This window comes from Podarcis melisellensis, assembly GCF_964234715.1.
Source record: "Podarcis melisellensis genome assembly, chromosome: 12".
NCBI lineage: Eukaryota > Metazoa > Chordata > Lepidosauria > Squamata > Lacertidae > Podarcis > Podarcis melisellensis.
The window spans coordinates 29,506,244-29,524,432 of NC_138544.1; the positions used below are offsets into that span (position 1 = coordinate 29,506,244).

The 18,189-nt window shown below is 43.3% G+C and overlaps 1 protein-coding gene and 2 long non-coding RNA genes across 6 annotated transcripts in view; 1 reads left to right on the top strand and 2 right to left on the bottom strand.

The window, feature by feature from the left end:
- The window catches only part of LOC309353886, a 93,687-nt gene extending 78,443 nt beyond the window's left edge, over window positions 1–15,244 (bottom strand). Inside the window, exon 1 of one of the 2 annotated variants that reach the window (XR_014162115.1) lies at window positions 15,159–15,244. This is a non-coding gene — a long non-coding RNA (uncharacterized lncRNA). Of the gene's footprint in view, window positions 1–15,142 lie in introns of both variants that reach the window. The other variant, XR_014162116.1, reaches the window with a different exon arrangement.
- A 1,369-nt stretch (window positions 15,245–16,613) lies between these two features.
- On the bottom strand, window positions 16,614–17,150 carry LOC309353883. The gene is made up of 2 exons (XR_014162112.1): window positions 17,039–17,150; window positions 16,614–16,865 (listed from the first exon to the last, which is right to left on the bottom strand). It is a non-coding gene; the product is annotated as an uncharacterized lncRNA (long non-coding RNA).
- Window positions 16,887–18,189, top strand: part of ETV1 (ETS variant transcription factor 1) — a 91,257-nt gene continuing 89,954 nt past the window's right edge. For 2 of the 3 annotated variants that reach the window (XM_081883376.1, XM_081883378.1), the window contains exons 1-2: window positions 16,887–17,044; window positions 17,579–17,727. In XM_081883376.1, coding sequence (XP_081739502.1) covers window positions 17,683–17,727 — 45 coding nt within the window. In that variant the 5' untranslated portion in view covers window positions 16,887–17,044; window positions 17,579–17,682. Of the gene's footprint in view, window positions 17,045–17,109; window positions 17,129–17,578; window positions 17,728–18,189 lie in introns of those variants that run through there. The other variant, XM_081883377.1, reaches the window with a different exon arrangement.

Consider the following 18,189-nt stretch of genomic DNA (forward strand, 5'->3'; position numbering starts at 1 on the left):
ACACAGAAACGCCGTTTACCTTCCCGCCAGAATGGTACCTATTTATCTACTTGCACTTTGACATGCTTTCGAACTGGCAGGAGCCAGCTGGCAGGAGCAGAGACCGAGCAACGGGAGCTCACCCCGTCGCAGGGATTTGAACCGGCAACCTTCTGATCGGCAAGTCCTAGGCTCTGTAGTTTAACCCACATACCTACACACTAATGTGTCACACACACAAACACACAAAGCTGTGATCTAGTCCAACCCCTGCAATGCACCTTGATCATGTGATGTTCATTTCTGGTCTTACTTGCAGTGCATCTACGGAACCATCTAATAGAAACAAACCCAGGCTTGGCTTTGTACGTTGGCCTATATTCAGCCCCTCCTGTTTTATTTTAAAGAAGACTCAGGCAAGCTAACAATCAACCCAACTCTATAATGACATCCTACCTAAATTTTTATTGTGAACTCCATTAAGCATGCAATTCAAAAACAAGTGCACACTGTTTTAAGGGACAATCCAGTACTATAAAAGTGTGTTATCCTGTTGTGTAGTAGGATTCATCCAGAACATGATTCGTCTACTTTTCAGATCACATCCAATTGATTTAAAAGTTAATAATCAGGAGCTTACATAGTATTCATCATCGTAAACGGAGCTTAAAAGTGCTCAGTGGAATTAGACACATATTTACTGAGTAGTTAGTCTCACTCACTTCTCAGGGGTATGTTACAAGCTGCATGGGCACAGGATCACACCCTAAATGCAGCTAGACTGCACCCCTCAGTCCTGATAAGCCAATGTCAGAGTCTTGTTACCGGATTGGCCTGACAATGGATTTAGAGGTGGCAATATTTGGGTTATTGATCACCAGCAGCCCTCTGGACTGTTGACATAATAATAATAGTAATAGTAATAATAATTTTATTTGCACCCTGCCCATCTGACTAGGTTGCCCCAGAGCAATGAGCAGAATCCCATACATAATGATCATATTATACTTGTGTTATTAAAGGGCACGTTCCACCAGCAATGTCCCTAATGCAAGTCCCATTGAATTGAATGGGTGTTCTTTCCAGGAACTGAATGCTTTTCTGGAATGTGCACTTACTTACTGGCTTTGTGAGTAACCCAAAATAGTTTTGCGTTTCAGCTTAAAATAAGTTGCAAACTGTCAATAGCTAAAGGAATGTGTGTGTGTGTGTGTGTGTGTGTGTGTGTGTGTGTGTGTGCATGTGTAATATAATATATCGGGGTGATGAGAGCATTAGCATCACTGCATATATAAATCTAAAATATGGGTGTTAAAATGTCGTCTTTGAGTGGGAGAATTTGTATAAGACTTTTTCCATTGACATCATAATGGCTCAGAAGTCAGAGGAAGTACAGGAGACACTAATCCATTATACTATCAATGGAAGGGTATGAAATGCTGCAATTGGCAGGGCTGAATGGAAGTTGAGAAGTCACTTTATGCAAGTGTGAGATACATTCATTGACATGTATGGGATACTTCTAGAGATGGCCTTGAGCCAATGTCATTGTTCCTTTATGCCTTTGGCAAGGGAAGAATCTATGGAAGGGTAATAAAAAGTGCATGTGTCGTAGTTATGCAATGCCTTGGCTGTCTCTCAAGATTTTTGTTTTTAATTACTGGTGGCTGAGTCCTGGAAACACTTAGGCAGACAAGCAACTTGGCTCTCAAGCGTCATCCTAGTGAACCGAAATGTGCTACTCATTTGAGCACAGCTACTTCTGTACACAAGGGGCTACAGGGTCAAATCCAGAGGCACGAAGCCACAGTAGGATAGACGGCATTAAATGAATGTAAAAATGAAAAATGGAGAGGGAACAGAGAGAAAGGAAGATTGCGGGGGGGGGGGGGAGAGATAAAGGATAAAATATGCAGCTGATACTTTTTTTTTATTTGTAACTGCTGCTAGTCACAAAATTCACATTTGGCTGTTCCGCAATTAAACAATCCAAATTACACCATAAGGGAAAAATCCATTTTGGCTGGCACTCCGTACGTTATCTCTTGGTTTAAGCAGTTTCAGTTTGAAAGGAGAAATTTCAGGGGTGTTTAAAAGGGGAGGGTGGAAATTCTATGGCAGACCGAATGTATTATTAGAACACTTATATCCCACTGGAGCTCAAGGTGGCAAACACAATTCTCCCTATCCCCGTTTTATATATATAGTGACTGAGCCAAGGTCATCCAGAGAGTTTCATGGTGGCTGAGTGGGGATTGGGGATTTGAACCCACTCCCAGGTCCCAGTCCAGTGCTCTAACCATTAGACCAGACTGGCTCTCTACAAGACTCTCTAAGTCCTGTCTAAAGTCCCTGACTGATATCATTGGGGATTTCTTGAGGAAGCTTTACTCTGCTGTGTGTGAACAAGATGTATTCTTTGTATTGATAAATGCTTTCTAATCTCTATTTTCTGCTTCAGAATTAACAGGCTTTCTGTTTCTTTTGATTACAGTTCAGTTTTCTTTTGTTGGATGATGCCAGATGCAAAAAAATACAGTTGTAAGGAGTAGAATTCCTCCAAGACCTTGCGTTGGCATGATAATAGCTTGGCAATTAAAGGGAGGACAATCCCTTTATAATATTAATGGAACTTAAGTCAGCACTACAGGCTGGCTCCAGAAGCTATGCATTGTCTTGTCAATGAGGCAAGATATCTTAGTGGACTATATCTAGCTTTTCAATACAATTGATATTGTCCTTCTGGAAATTACATCTATTTGGGTAATTAAAATCACATGGTAATTTTCTACCATGCTCAAGATTAAGGAAGTTGTTTAAAAGAAGCTGTGTGGCTCTTGTTGAGATATCACTGACCTGCAGGTAGCTGACATTAGGGGGTTTTCTACCAAAAAGACCTTTTTAAGGGATTAAAGTCTAATGATAATAACACAAGGGGATTTCTAGGGTTCACAGTGTCTTACATTCATTGTCCCGGCAAACCTTCACCAGCCTTCTAAGGCAGGACATTAACATTAGCTTCATACTGCAGCAAGTGAATCGAGGCTGAACATATACAGCTGGGAATAGCATTGAATGTTAACATCTGAAACTCTTGCTCAGCGTCTTCAATCATTCTTAAATCTACATTATTAGTGACTTCATTGGGACCAACATGGTTTAATTTCTTATTTATTTATTACATTTATATCCCTTCTTTCTCCCAAGGAGTCATGCATGGTTCTCCCACTTCCCATTTCATTTCATCCTCCCAACAACCCTGTGAGGTAGGTTAGGCTAAGAGGCAGTGAGACTGGCCCAAGGTCACCCAGTGAGCTTCATGGCTGAATGGGGATCTGAACCCATGTCTCCCAGGTGCTGGTCCAGCATTCTAATGACTACAGCCACTCAGTTCTCTGAGTATGTGAGTATTATAACTCAGAAATGGAAAGGGACAGTCATTTGATTACAATAAAGAGATCTATTGTTTCCATTTCAAATGTCTTGTTTCTTTCAAATATGAATCCCTGGCTAGGACTTCTCACAAAAAAATTAAGTGCTGAATAAATAAAACATAATGGGTTAAACATTAGGAAACCTAGATTGTTGTCCAGCCCAAGGAATGCACATGGCAGAGAGTTCATTCTTGATTGTCAAACACTTACAGTAGCTTCTACAGCTCTACACCTACACACACCGATCCTAACAGGTAGGCAGCTAAAATGTAATTCTGAGCACGATTGGCGGGAAGGTGAGACACAAAGGTGAGATTCAGGGTCATAAGATGGTTATGTAAACTGGTCTCCAATTACCGATTCATTCAATAAATGTCAGATTATGAATTTGGCTACTTGTGGAAAGCACATCTATGGAACATGACTTTGTTTCTGCTTTCTTCTTCTTCTTAGTTTTGACATCCTTCAAATAGCCTGATTAGGAAACTAGTGCAAGGCCTTTGCACACAGAATTCAAAGCAAGGGGTGTCATCTCGAGCTGCAGGCAAGTTGGTGCTCCCTGTTGTCTTCCATAAGGAGAAAATACTTGATATGTGCAGAATGGCCTTTTTCTGTTCAAAGCCCGCTGATGCAAATGCAAGAGCTAGTTGATGCGGAACCATGTAACCAGGAAGCCACTGGACTGCAGTCAAGGTGTCCCATCCTAATTACCTGTACAGATACAGTTCAGAACTCTGTTGCCATCCTCTGTGCCAGGAGTACGAAGCAAAACTGTTGCCAATGGGATCGTTTGAGCCAGAAATCTTTTGGGACAGCCCAAGTGATGTTGAAGAGCTAATCAGACCTGACAAACCAAAGAAGCTGCCAAACTTACAGAAATGGCATAATTATTATCTTTGGTTTCAAAATGATTAGGCTGTAGGGAAAGCACCTGATTTAATGAGGAACTCAAAGGCCTGCTATGACTATCTTATAGATGACCTCTTGAATTCTGCATTAAATGGGCACACTGAGTTGTACTTAGAACGCGGAATTGCTCACCTTATAGAAGGCATGTCACATATCTTGTTTGTATCATTGTATATGGAATACACATCATGCCGTATGAATAGGCCCGAGGCATGACTAGGATCTTTGCCACAGATGCAATTAAAGACCGTATTTGTAGCTTGGAAAAGAAGTGCTTGAAAGCTATTTTATTAGCCACTGCATTGCACTTGCTGGCACGAATCAAAGGGCAGTGTGTCTTTCTTCACCACTGCTGGATTTCCAAACAGAAACGCTAGAAAGTAAACTTCCTATCAAAAACGAGACACAGTGTAAACAAATGTAAGCAGCTGAATAAGGGAAGCTTCTGATTCTGTTGCAATGCCTAGGGATGTTATCGTTCCACAAGTGACTTGAGCTGATATAGTCACAGGGCAAACTGACACTTGGCATATGGACACGTGGGTTTTGCTGTTGATTTTTGGTTGCTCTCCTATTAAAAAAATTGATTACCAGACAGCAAGGCATATATCGGGGTGGCTAACACGTTGTCTTCCAGATGTTGTGGAATTACAACTCCCATCAGCCCCCAACAGCATGGCCAATGACCAGGAATGATGAGAGTTGTTGTTCAACAATGCCTACAGCACAGAGGTATCAGTCAGAGGGATTTCACAAGACCTGAGACTTGATATTCTCTAATTTGAGAATGAGGAACTTGTGGCGCTCTGGGTATTGTCTGACTCCAGCTGCTATCATCTCTAGCCGGTGCAGCAGAGGGCCAGAGATAACGAGAGCTGTTGTGAATCAATGCCTGAAGGGCCACAGACATTGAAATCACTGGATAAGCCGTGTGAAACCCAACTGGGATGCAGTTCACTCAATGTATGTGCTTCTTCGCTGGAGAAGTCTCTCCCTCTCTTCCCAAGAGGAAGGCCACTTTGGGAATTGAGTCTAGAACCTGTTTCTAATTCTAGGCTATAGGTGGCTTTTCACCAAAATGGTTCCAAAAGGGTTCAGAATCATAGAATCATAGAGTTGGAAGAGACCACAAGGGCCATCAAGTCCAACCCCCTGCCAAGCAGGAAACACCATCAGAGCACTCCTGACCTATGGTTGTCAAGCCTCTGCTTAAAGACCTCCAAAGAAGGAGACTCCACCACACTCCTTGGCAGCAAATTCCACTGTCGAACAGCTCTTACTGTCAGGAAGTTCTTCCTAATGTTTAGGTGGAATCTTCTTTCTTGTAGTTTGGATCCATTGCTCCGTGTACGCTTTTCTGGAGCAGCAGAAAACAACCTTTCTCCCTCCTCTATGTGACATCCTTTTATATATTTGAACATGGCTATCATATCACCCCTTAACCTCCTCTTCTCCAGGCTAAACATGCCCAGCTCCCTTAGCCGTTCCTCATAAGGCATCATTTCCAGGCCTTTGACCATTTTGGTTGCCCTCCTCTGGACATGTTCCAGTTTGTCAGTGTCCTTCTTGAACTGTGGTGCCCAGAACTGGACACAGTACTCCAGGTGAGGTCTGACCAGAGCAGAATACAGTGGCACTATTACTTCCCTTGATCTAGATGCTATACTCCTATTGATGCAGCCCAGAATTGCATTGGCTTTTTTAGCTGCCGCATCACATTGGTGGCTCATGTCAAGTTTGTGGTCAACCAAGACTCCTAGATCCTTTTCACATGTACTGCTCTCAAGCCAGGTGCCACCCTTCTTGTATTTGCGCCTCTCATTTTTTTTGCCCAAGTGCAATACTTTACATTTCTCCCTGTTAAAATTCATCTTGTTTGTTTTGGCCCAGTTCTCTAATCTGTCAAGGTCGTTTTGAAGTGTGATCCTGTCCTCTGGGGTGTTAGCCACCCCTCCCAGTTTGGTGTCATCTGCAAATTTGATCAGGATGCCCTTGAGTCCATCATCCAAGTCGTTGATAAAGATGTTGAATAAGACCGGGCCCAAGACAGAACCCTGTGGCACCCCACTAGTCACTCTTCTCCAGGATGAAGAGGAACCATTGATGTGCACCCTTTGGGTTCGTTCAGTCAGCCAGTTACAAATCCACTGAGTGGTAGCATAGTCAAGACCACATTTTACCAGCTTCTTTACAAGAATATCATGGAGCACCTTGTCAAATGCCTTGCTGAAATCAAGGTAGGCTACATCCACTGCGTTCCCTTCATCTACCAGGGTTGTAATTCTGTCAAAAAACGAGATCAGGTTAGTCTGACATGACTTATTTTTCAGAAATCCATGCTGACTATTGGTGATCACAGCATTCCTTTCTAGGTGCTCACAGACTGTTTGCTTAATGATCTGCTCCAGAATCTTCCCTGGTATTGATGTCAGACTGACTGGGTGGTAATTATTTGGCTCCTCTCTTTTCCCCTTTTTGAAAATAGGGACAACATTTGCCCTCCTCCAGTCTGCCGGTACTTCGCCTGTTCTCCAGGAATTCTCAAAGATGACTGCCAGTGGTTCTGAGATCACATCTGCCAGTTCTTTTAATACTCTTGGATGCAGTTCATCTGGCCCTGGAGACTTGAATACATCTAAACTAGCCAAGTATTCTTGTACTATCTCCTTAGTTATTCTGGGCTGTGTTTCCTCTGCTGAATCATTTGCTCCAAATTCTTCAGGCCGGGCATTGTTTTCTTTATCGGAGAAGACTGAGGCAAAGAAGGCATTGAGGAGTTCAGCCCTTTCTGTGTCCCCTGTTTGCATTTCACCATCTTCTCCTCTGAGTGACCCCACTGTTTCTTTGTTCTTCCTTTTGCTACGAACATACCCATAAAAGCCTTTTTTGTTGCTTTTAACCTCTCTAGCAAGCCTGAGTTCATTCTGTGCTTTAGCTTTTCTGACTTTGTGTCTACACGTGCTGGCTATTTGTTTGAATTCCTCTTTGGTAGTTTCCCCCCTTTTTCATTTTTTGTACACATCCTTTTTTAATCTTCACTCAGTTAAAAGTTCTTTAGATAGCCACCCTGGCTTCTTTAGGCACCTTCCATGTTTCCGTCTCATTGGTATTGCCTGAAGTTGTGCTTTTACTATCACCCTCTTAACAAACTCCCAGCCATCATGAACTCCCTTTCCTTTTAGTATTACTGTCCATGGGATCTCACCCAGCACTTCCCTAAGTTTCATGAAGTCAGCTTTCTTAAAGTCAAGAAATTGAGTCCTAGTATGCTTGGCTGCTCCTTTCCGCTGTATAGTAAACTTTAGAAGAGCATGATCACTCGTGCCTAATGATCCTTCCACTTCTACCCTGCTAACCAGGTCATCAACATTGGTTAGGACCAGATCTAAAATGGCTGTTCCTTTTGTTGCTTCTCCCACTTTCTGGACACTTTCTGGACAATGAAGTTGTCTGCAAGGCCAGTGAGGAATCTGTTTGACCTTATGCTCTTGGCTGAGTTTGACATCCAACAAATATCCGGGTAATTGAAGTCCCCCATTACTACTATCTCCCTTCCTTTTGCATGCTTGGCCATCTGTTCCAGGAAGGCATCATCTATGTCCTCCGTTTGGCTTGGGGATCTATAGTAAACTCCCACAATGAGGGCACTGTTCTTCTTCTCTCCCTTAATTTTGACCCAAATGCTGTCACTTTGGCTTTGAGGTTCTAAATCTTGGATCTCTTCACAGGTATACACATCCCTGACATATAACGCCACTCCTCCTCCTTTCTTGTCTGGTCTGTTTCTCTGAAATAGATTGTATCCCTCCATTATTACATTCCAATCGTGGGACTTATCCCACCAGGTTTCAGTGATGCCTATTATGTCATATTTAGTTTGACATCATAAAGCATAACTCAGTTCAAACAAATCAAATGCTAACCAGTGTGGTCACCCCTGGATGTTGCTGGACCACAACTCCCATCACTACTGACCATTGGTCATGTTGGATGGGATGGATGGGAGTTGGAGTCCAAGAACATGACTATGACGGGTCCTCTGGAGGTTGGTTTACCTCCTCTGGAGGTGGATGGTTTACTATGAAATGGGATGAATGAATTATGGACTCTCTGAAAGACAAAGGGAATTTATTTTGGGTATATAAAACTCCAGAATCTCAATGGGGTTCTTTCATGAGCTTTATCTGATACTTTCTTCTGCAGCTTTGTACTTTTAAATCGAATGCTTCAGCATAACGATGGAGACTTATTTTATGATTATTTCATTATTTATAAAGCACCCCAGCTATTAAGACGGCGCTGTCCAGATATAAAAATAGCGGTTAGGAATCTTGACTGAAGAGAGATAGGGAAATCAAAACCAGTTGAGAGGCGGGGAGGGAAGTCAACTGTTATAGGGCTAAGCTTGTTATCATCCCCGCCATTCTTGAGGTTTTATTGGTTTCCTTTTTGGCAGTTTGTACAGACAAGTGCAGGCTTAAATAGCTGCGGAAGCTGAACTCCTTCTCACCCTTACAGGACTTCCAGAAGTAAGGCACAGTTGCAACCCATAAAGGGGCTACATCATGAATTGACTTTCCCTTTGACTCTTTGGATCAATTCTTGAAGGTCTGAGACTGATTGTCAAAAGAATAGTACTTTTAAAAAGCAGTTCACAGGAAGAGCTGAAAAGCAAGTGTTGGTGCATTACTTGCTAACAGAAGCGGCAGATACATTTGTTTCTAACCAGTGCATCATGCCAGCTATATGGCCAATGTATTTATGATGTTTCTATGCCTTCTATTTGGTTGTTATCCTGCTTCCTTATTCCGAAGGATCCCCAAGGTGGGTTGTATAAAAAGCCGTTTCCAGGTCTTGTGAGTAAAATCAACATGCACGAGGGGGGACAGGGATGTGGTGAGTGGCTTGCTCCCCCATCCCATGGCATGTGTAATGCCATGTGTCAGACGTGGTTAAGGGCAGCATGAAAGGAGCTTCATTTTTAAATTTTTGGATGTGATATGCACATCCAGGCATTACTCTCCTGTGTGAAAATGATATGCAAGGGGGCAGTGGAGCCGCACCTAATTGGCTTGTGGTCTTTTTTTCAACTGGAACTCACAGAAACTCAGTTCCAGCATCTCTCAGGTGGGCGTCATTGCCATTCTAAGAGAATAAGGGAGGTGTTCGTGGTGAGTTCCGGCACCTTTTTTTTTAGAAAAACAGCACTGCCAAACACCATGTCTGCTGAGCAGCTCCTTCTCCTGGCATCCATGCCTACAGTGTGCACACCTGTAGGCTGTTTGGGGCTGATGGGAACTGTAGTCTGAAACATCTGTAGGGCCCCAGATTCAGGAAGAAGGCTGTCCGAAACCACCCCCTGGTACTTCCGCCTGCCCTCTTTTCTTCCGCACAGGAACCATTGTTTGTAGCAGCAAGGCACTCTTGCATGACTTTGGAAGTAGGGATGGTAAGTGCTTCTAATACAGAAGCCTAGGATATTGTGGTAAGCACTGTGAAACAATATAATTGCTCTTGAGTGCTCATTTCCATTGAATCAGCAGTGACTTTCAATCTCCAGCAAAGAGACAGTATTGATTTTTGGTCTCTGCAAGAGTCGAGAAGATGAGGAAACTCGTGCTTGCAAACGCCAAGTTACTGTACTCTGTTATTTTACTCAAGTTCTTGGTGCGCAGATATCGAGAAAGCTACCGATGTGACGTGACAAGTGAACCAAAATTGGAAGAAAAAAAACTTTGGCTAATGAAGGAGCTATCGTTCCAGCTTGGGCCACATCTCCAGTGCAAGGAGATTGCAGATTAATTTACTCTTCCATGCAACGAATCCAGCTAGTTTATTAGGGGAAATCAAAGCTTTATGTTTGGCAATACTAAGAAAAAGAAGGCAAAGGTGTGGGGTTGGGGGAGCAAGGGCGAGAAAACCACATGCCTTTTCTTTCTGAAACCCAACTTTTTAAATATATGTATTTGAAATGGCGGATAACAGGTGCTTTACTGATTTAGAATGACGAAGGAGAAGAGGATTGGCAGCGGCAGAAATCTTGTATGTACCGCCTGCCATGCGTCTACCTCACTCTTTGAAATGTAGACGGTGTTCTCTGCTTGTTTGTACACCATGTTCTAATGCTCAGTGTGTGTCCTGGCACAATTCTAATAAAAGAACGAGAGGGGAAAATGTGATTTGCTGAAAAGCAGGAGGCATTTCCCCCCGCCCCCCACACCTTCCCCCAGAAGTTGTGAGAAAAGAGTGAGAGGAAAGCGGATGCAACTGGTAGCCACCATTATAGTTTCAAATGTTAGAAGGGATGTCCATATTCAGATTCCAGATGAGTAATCACATTGCTCTGCTGCAGAAAAAGACAAGAGGGGAATCTAGTGGCTTCTCAGAGTGTGTGTTTTGGACTACAATTCCCATCAGCCCCACCCAACGAAGACTGACTACGAAGACTAACATTGTAAGACAAGTTTTATGGGAATAAGCTGATTCCCCCCCCCCCCCGATAACAGTGTACAAAGGTGTGGTGTAGAATTGCTCTAATTAAACCTGTCTAAAGGAGCAATCCGAACTACAGAAAGCCGGCATAAATGAACCCTATTCTAAATTCTAGTTCTGGAGGAATCAGATTGGCAAGTATTCAAACTGCCTTTCAGCTTAGTCACATGTCTGAGCAACCCAGTGGAATTAATCAATATATTAATCAATGTATTTATTTAATACATAATATTAATTTAATAAATAATATTCTATTAATAAATAACAACAACAATTAATAGTTGTAGTCCAATGTCCAGAGAATGCCAATGCTGGCCTTTCCTATGCTAGGGCCTGCATTGAAAATTTATTCCTGTAATTTTTCTGGAGTGTCGCAGTTTCTGAAGTGTGTGATTTTCTTCCTTCCCTCCTGACCCAGGACCTTGGGGTAGGGGCTCTAGTGGTGGTAGCAGTTGCGGGGAAAGAAGAATTCAGAAAAGAACCATCAGTATGTGCAAAATAATTATTACATGGGTTGGTTATCCCACTGGAATGCACAGGGGAGCTGAACCAGTTAAGGGAGCACTGCAAACACTGGAGCTGCAGCACCTGAATCTGAAATCTGGGCATCAGAAGCATCCTGCCGGATGAGAGCAAAGGACCATCTAGTCCTGCATCTTCCTCCCTCTGAGATGCTTGTGGGAAGGTTACAAGCAGAGCATGAGAGCATGAGCTCTCTCCCACTGGTCCTTCCCAGCAATTGGGATTCAGTGGCAATCTATGCATACTAACTGCAAATACTCTCTACAGGTTTTAGAACATTGCAATGTGCAAACACGGCAACAGCCCCCAAACCTAGGTGTCTGTGAAGCTGTAACTTCACCTTGAGACCATTGCTCTTATTGGGAATGTTTATTTCTTTCCTTTAATTCTCTTTCTCAATCAAGATGCGATTTCGAAACACATGCAAACAAACGTCAAGCCCTTGCTTTCTCGCTTCCGTTCCCGTTCTGAAATTGGGCCAAATTGTAAATTTCCATTCAGAGTGAGTGCCATTTGCAGATTACCTTTATAACTAACAGACACGTGCACACTTCCTAAATTAGTCTTGTAGTTTTTTGTATGGCATTTTGAGACCAGCTGCCTTTGTAGACCTCCCTAATCTAGAAAATAAAAACTCAGCCAATTGTCAGTAGCTTGACCACAGTCATTCAGCACTACTGACCTCCCAGATGGATTACTTAAATTTGTTCTTTGTGGGGCGGCCCTTGAGGTCTGTCCAGAAACTGCAGAAATGAGGAGAGGTAGAATATAATTTCTATAAATAAATAATGGGGGCGGGGGCGGCAAACACCAGCCAATTAGTGCTAACCCCTAAAACAGAGAGCAAAACCTACTAGCAACAGTAGGGGCTTTACGTTAATATATTTCCCCTTTGACTCATTATTTATAAAAGCGTTTATTGGGCAAAGCCTAACCAAGTCAACTCACAATATCATAACCGATAACAGTAACAACAGCAGTGCAGCGACAAAACTATGGCAGCGATGTGGCCAATTATTTAGGACTTTTGTTTGAAGTCTTTCTCAAACGATATCTTTTATATGTATGTAGAATGTAGGAGGAGGAGGGGGGAGTGCATTAACCTGAACACAAACTCCCACTGGGAATCAGCTGCGACCCGGGTGCCAGGATGAAGTTCCTTCACAGAAATGAGCAAGGACTGGATTTGCAAGAGTTTTGACTGCACCCGTCAGTGCTTCTGACCATCTTGACAGCTGCTGGCAGGAGCATGCTCAGAGAAGGGCTGTGGTGTGCCTGCTGCCCAGCTAGGCCCCACCCTTATGCCCTTGAAAGTGGGGGGAGGAACCCAGCAACTAGTGCTACTGGTGAAACGTTTCCCCTTCTTTTCTGCAAATGCAAAGCAGCAGGTGAGCAAGCAGCAGAACCAGGCAGTGACTGCAGGCCAGAACCATAGCTACAGGGGGGCTAGCCAGTTTGTTTGTTTTTTGGCCCGGGTGAAGTCTCCAGGGGCTCCACTGAGGCTCTGTGTGTGTACACAAATGCACGTGTGTATGTGTGTGTGTGCGTGCGCCAAGCTGGGTCTTTGACCCGGGTGAAATAAAGCCTAGCTTCACGCCTGCTGCAGGCAGATGACTATCAACCTGCTCACTGGGAAGAGCTACCAGAGGCAGTTCCATGGGGGGGGGGCTCAAACAATAGACTAGATCCATGGTGGCTCATGTGTGCGTGTGTGTACGTACAGTGGTACCTCTGGTTACAAACTTAATTCATTCCGGAGGTCCATTCTTAACCTGAAATCTGAGGTACCACTTTAGCTAATGGGGCCTCCCGCTGCCATGCGATTTCTGTTCTCATCCTGAGGTAAAGTTCTTAATCCGAGGTACTACTTCCGGGTTAGCGAGTCTGTAACCCGAAGTGCTTGTAACTCTAGGTGTTTGTAACCTGATATACCAATGTGTGTGTGTGTGTGTGTGTGTGTGTGTGTATATATATATATATTATAAAATTTGATGTCATTGTCAAAGTTTATTTGTTGTTGTTGCAACTTTCCTGGTCATTTCAACCAAAAAGGAAATAAGAGTATTCTATGCATACTGTGCAGAATTGCATAGATACATTGTTAAAATACAGAACACCATATAAAATACAGTATACTATATAATTTGATATAAGTAGCTGTAATTTAAATGGAAATACAGGTGACCTCTCCATAGTGGAGAAGTCTGTGACCAAGTGACCTGTGTACCTGGAAATTCTGCTCCAAGCCCGTTCCTGCTCTCCCTTCTTATGACTTTAAGCAGGACTTAAATCCGGCCTCCCTTCAAGTAGAGGACTGTAAAGTAGGAAGATAAGGCCACCACAGTTCAACTCATGAAGGACCAGCAGGGGAAGCCGATCACCTGAATATACACTCAGTGGGGGAGGAGATGCACCCTAGGATGTGGGGGGTTTTGTGGGGAGGGGAGGAGGGGAATGTGAATTTGAAAAAAATAAATCCAGAAAATTTCCCTTTATGCAAATTAAGCTGATTTCCTTAGGGCACTTTGCATCGGGAAATTTCCCGATGCCCTAGAGGGTGATCTAATTTAGCGTGTTTGCCTTACTTGTATTCAGCCAACAAAACAAAGCAAAAGTCAAAACTGTCAAGCTTGCCTAATGCTATATTTGCAGAGTTGACATCCCTTCGTTGTTACTAATGAACTTACGAAACATTGAGTTTCCCGTGGGAAAAATATAAAACACTGGAAAACTTTCTACCTTGCTTCACTGGGTGCACCCAGCGCTTGGGCTGGTGGAGAGGGGAGATGTGAAACACACCATGATGTTTCCACCTTAACATCCCTTTTGTTTCTGTGTCCTAGTGGACCCCTGGCATACTATTGTCACCATGCAAATCCTTTCCCACAGGCTGGAATCTGTTCTCTCAATGCAGAAGTGTGCAGATTTCAGGCATTTGGGATCTACTTGGTCCCCTCCCCAACCCCCGAGATTAATCAATCTTAGCCAACCCACAAAACAGTGGCTTAAACTGGTGGAATTACATGAAGGTACACATGCTCAAGCCTAGGGATTTTCAATCAGTACCAAAACCAAGCCTTTCACATAAAAAAGTACTCCTTGTTTCTCCCAAAGCAGTCATTTTTCAGCAGTATAATTTGTAGGGAGAACACTCTTTTTAGTTGCTGCTATTGTGAAACAACTAAGTCAGAAACTTTTGCTGATCTTCTCCAAATCACCCAGAGTAGCCCCCTTTTAAAGACACTTACGAGGCCAGGGGCCAGAACATTCTTTTGAGCATTCCAGTTCTCTTTTATATTTCATTCATTTTTACGAATTGGTTCCTGCGAAACGTCTCAAAGTATTGTAGCAATATGTACTAATTGCACTGCATGTCAATGTCATTTTTCTCTTACCTGGAAGCCCCCCCCCAATGAATTCATATAATCATTTATTTTAAGATCTATATTTGATATAAGCAGCAGTACGTTAGGATTCCTGATCTCGAAAACGCAAAGGTTAAAATTACAAGGGTTTCACTTGTGCTGTATTCAGGGGTGTATCCAGAAAATTTCGCTTTGCAATTATGCATACATAATTTGTGTGCATATTGCTATAATACACCTGGGCATTTTCTCTCTGTGTGTGTGCATGTATGCTTTGTTCCTTGGAGTAACACTCCATGACATTCAGAAGCCTACAATGAGTTGCAGAAAATCTGGGCATCTGAAAGCGCTAATGCCGAAAACATGGACACACACACAAACAAAAGGCGGGACTAAAATAGGGAAAGAAGCTGTGGACAGAAAGAAAGATGGTTCACTCACTTGCATGCATACCCACCAGTCAGTAATCTTTCTCCTTTATATCTTCAGAGCAACTGAATGTGTGCCCCACAGCACAGCTGCCTCTTTTGCTGCACAGCTGCTGACAGTAAGCATCGCCCCGCCTCTTCCTCTCCAGCTGGGCCAATCAAAAGGAGAGGGCGGGGACTAAGCAGCAGGGCAGCCTCTAGAATCAAAAGGAGGGAAAAGGAAGGCCCTCCCACATTGCTTTCCAAGTGTGCAGGAAAGCAGATGGAATGTTCTGCAGCCAGTCAGCTGCTTTCTTCTTGCAAAGCAGATCACACCCTTAGATGGTAGAGCATGAGACGCTTAATCTCAGGGTTGTGGGTTCGGGACCCATGTTGCGTGAAAGATTCCTGCATTTCAGGGGGTTGGACTAAATGACCCTCATGGTCCCTTCCAATTTTGCAGTTCTGTGATTCTGGTGTGGCCAGCAGCTGAGGCCAAGAGGCTTTCTCTCTCTGTGGCCAGTGCTCCCCATTGCCATTAAAAAGGGCCTGTCCCAAAGATCTACCGATACACATTTCGACGTCACCAAAAACATTTACACGTGGTGGTGAAAAAATTGCATAAAAGTTATCGGTGATTTTTTTAAAAAATGAAATGGATACATTTCTTGATCAACAAAAAACCTCTAAGCAGTTTGCATAAGAAGAATGTAAAATACTGGTGAAAAATAACAAATGAAAACAAACTTTGGAAACAAGTAGGTGTAATAGGTATCAGAATAGAGATAAGATGAGTAAATTGAAGGACAAATATAATAGAATTACATGTTTGGGTAGGCTTGCCTCAACAACAATGTATATTTTTTTTAGCAAACGTTGAAAACAATGCAACAAAGTTGCCTGCCTATTATTGATAGTTCCAGAAAGCAGACGGGGAAGCATCATGCAGAAGGGCCCGAGTCCAAAACCTTGCAACATCAAAGAGGACTGGGAATGTCCCCTGCCAGAGAGCTGTTGCCAGTCAGTGTTGGTAATACTAAGCTAGATGGGCCAGTGGTCTGTCTTGGAATATGAGGCAGCTTCCTATGTTCCTACGACACGCTGGTGAAACAATCCTAAACCCAACTACAATGTTAATTTCACATTGCTTGTGTGCAACGGCCTTTGCAGTCTGCTCTAAAGTAGGAAATCAGCTGGCATTCGACTTGTCTCCCTCACAAGCAAGTTCTTCATATTAGGCTGCGGACCTGGTGGAGAGCTTTGGGCCAGAATCCGGCCACCGGCTGGGGTTGTATCTGGACACACAATTGATGATAAACGCACAAAACAAATCGCACTTGTTACATTTAGTGCGTGAAATTTCTGGCACTGTTGGGGGGGGGGCGTCCCTCCAAGTTGCTTAACAGAATCATTTCGTGCTGGGGTCGGGGGCGTAAAATTACTGGATCTGGGGGCCCCAGGTCTGTCTAGAAGAGGTGCTGTGAATCCGAGAGTCGCACAGATCCTTTGCGTAAAGGAGAGTTTATTTTGGAGGACCTATCTTTTTATTTTTTTTAAAATATATATACATACACACACGATCAAATGACGAAGTAAACGACCCGTCGAATCCCCTGCCGAAATCCGGGAGGATCCGTCTTTTCCCTTTTTCCCTGAGGGGGTGAGAGGCAGTCTGAGTGACAGGCAGAAATCTGATCCTGTGAAAGACGCGGAGAGCCAATGGGATGCGGAGATCCATCAGTTTGGATTGGAGGCCCCTGGAGGAGAAATAGAGGAAAAACCACCGAATAAGAAACCCTGTCAGTGGCGCTTTTCGCTTCCAAGGGGGAAGTGCTGGGAAATAATTAATGTTTTTTTAAATTAAATTTGGAGGGACTTCTTTGGGGGCGTGCGTGTGCGCGTGTGCGCGCAGCCGATCGTCCGGCGGTACCTTCAGGTGGGTCTTTGCAGCAACTTTGTTGTTCGTAGCTTCGGCTGATTACGTGGTTGTGGTTTGCAAAAAAAAGAAAAAAAAAGAAAGGTAGCTCAGCCTTCTCTCTCTCTCTCTCTCTCTCTTTCTCTCTCTCTCTCTCTCTCTCTTCCGTTAGGTGCAACGCGAGTTTTGTCGTGCGCCATTGCTAGTTCTGCACACGTTTACGAATGAACGGGGCTAATTTTTCCCCCAGCGCGCTCCAAGGGACGAAACGGGCATGCCAATAAACAGCTTTCCTTCTCCATTTGATTTCTTGTATTAAAAAGTCCTTTCCTTCTTTCTGGCTGCCTTTTTCCGGCTCTTGCTTATAACCCAGCAGAAGGCAGCGCAGAGAGCGAGAGAGGGAGGGAGGGAGGGATGTGTGTGTGTTTTTTATGAATGGGACTCTGGGAGGATCATTAGCTATGCAAATTCAAGCGGTTCATTCATGAGTGTGTGCGTGTGTTGTTTTTTTTGAAAAAAATAAATCTAAAAGCCATTTTGTGTTCTTGTTTTTAGGCTGCTGGAAGACTACATCTGGAGAAAGCCTCTTTTAAGTCCAATGTCCAGAAAATAATCACAATAACAACAGCAACAAAAAATACTCGGCAAAAGTCTGCAGAATGGATGGATTTTATGACCAGCAAGTGCCTTACGTGGTCACCAATGTGAGTGATCAGTTCCAAAGTTGTTTAAACTTGGATTTCTTGGGGGTCAGGGGGAAATAAAGGGGAGGGGGAGGAAAAGCTTTTCAGAGGAAATATATATATATATTTCCAGTGAGAGGAGGATTCCTGTGCCGTTTCTGTGAGGTAGACTTTTATTTCGATATATTCTGTTTTTTTCTTCGAAAGACCACCTCAGACTGGATAAAAACAAAACCACCACCCCGCCTGCCCCCCAGTATTAGTGGAAGAAGATAAAAGCAGCAAGGTCTGATCCTGCTTTCAAAGTTTCTGCCAGATGGAACAAACTTACATTTTTAAAAAAAACCTGTCCATTTTTTTTTAAAAAAGGGACTTTGATGACAAATAAGCCTTGAAAACAAAGCAGCCTCTTGTTATCAGCTCCCTCGTCTCCCAACTAGCTTTAGTGAATGGTTGACATTTTTTTAAAAAAACTTTTATGTA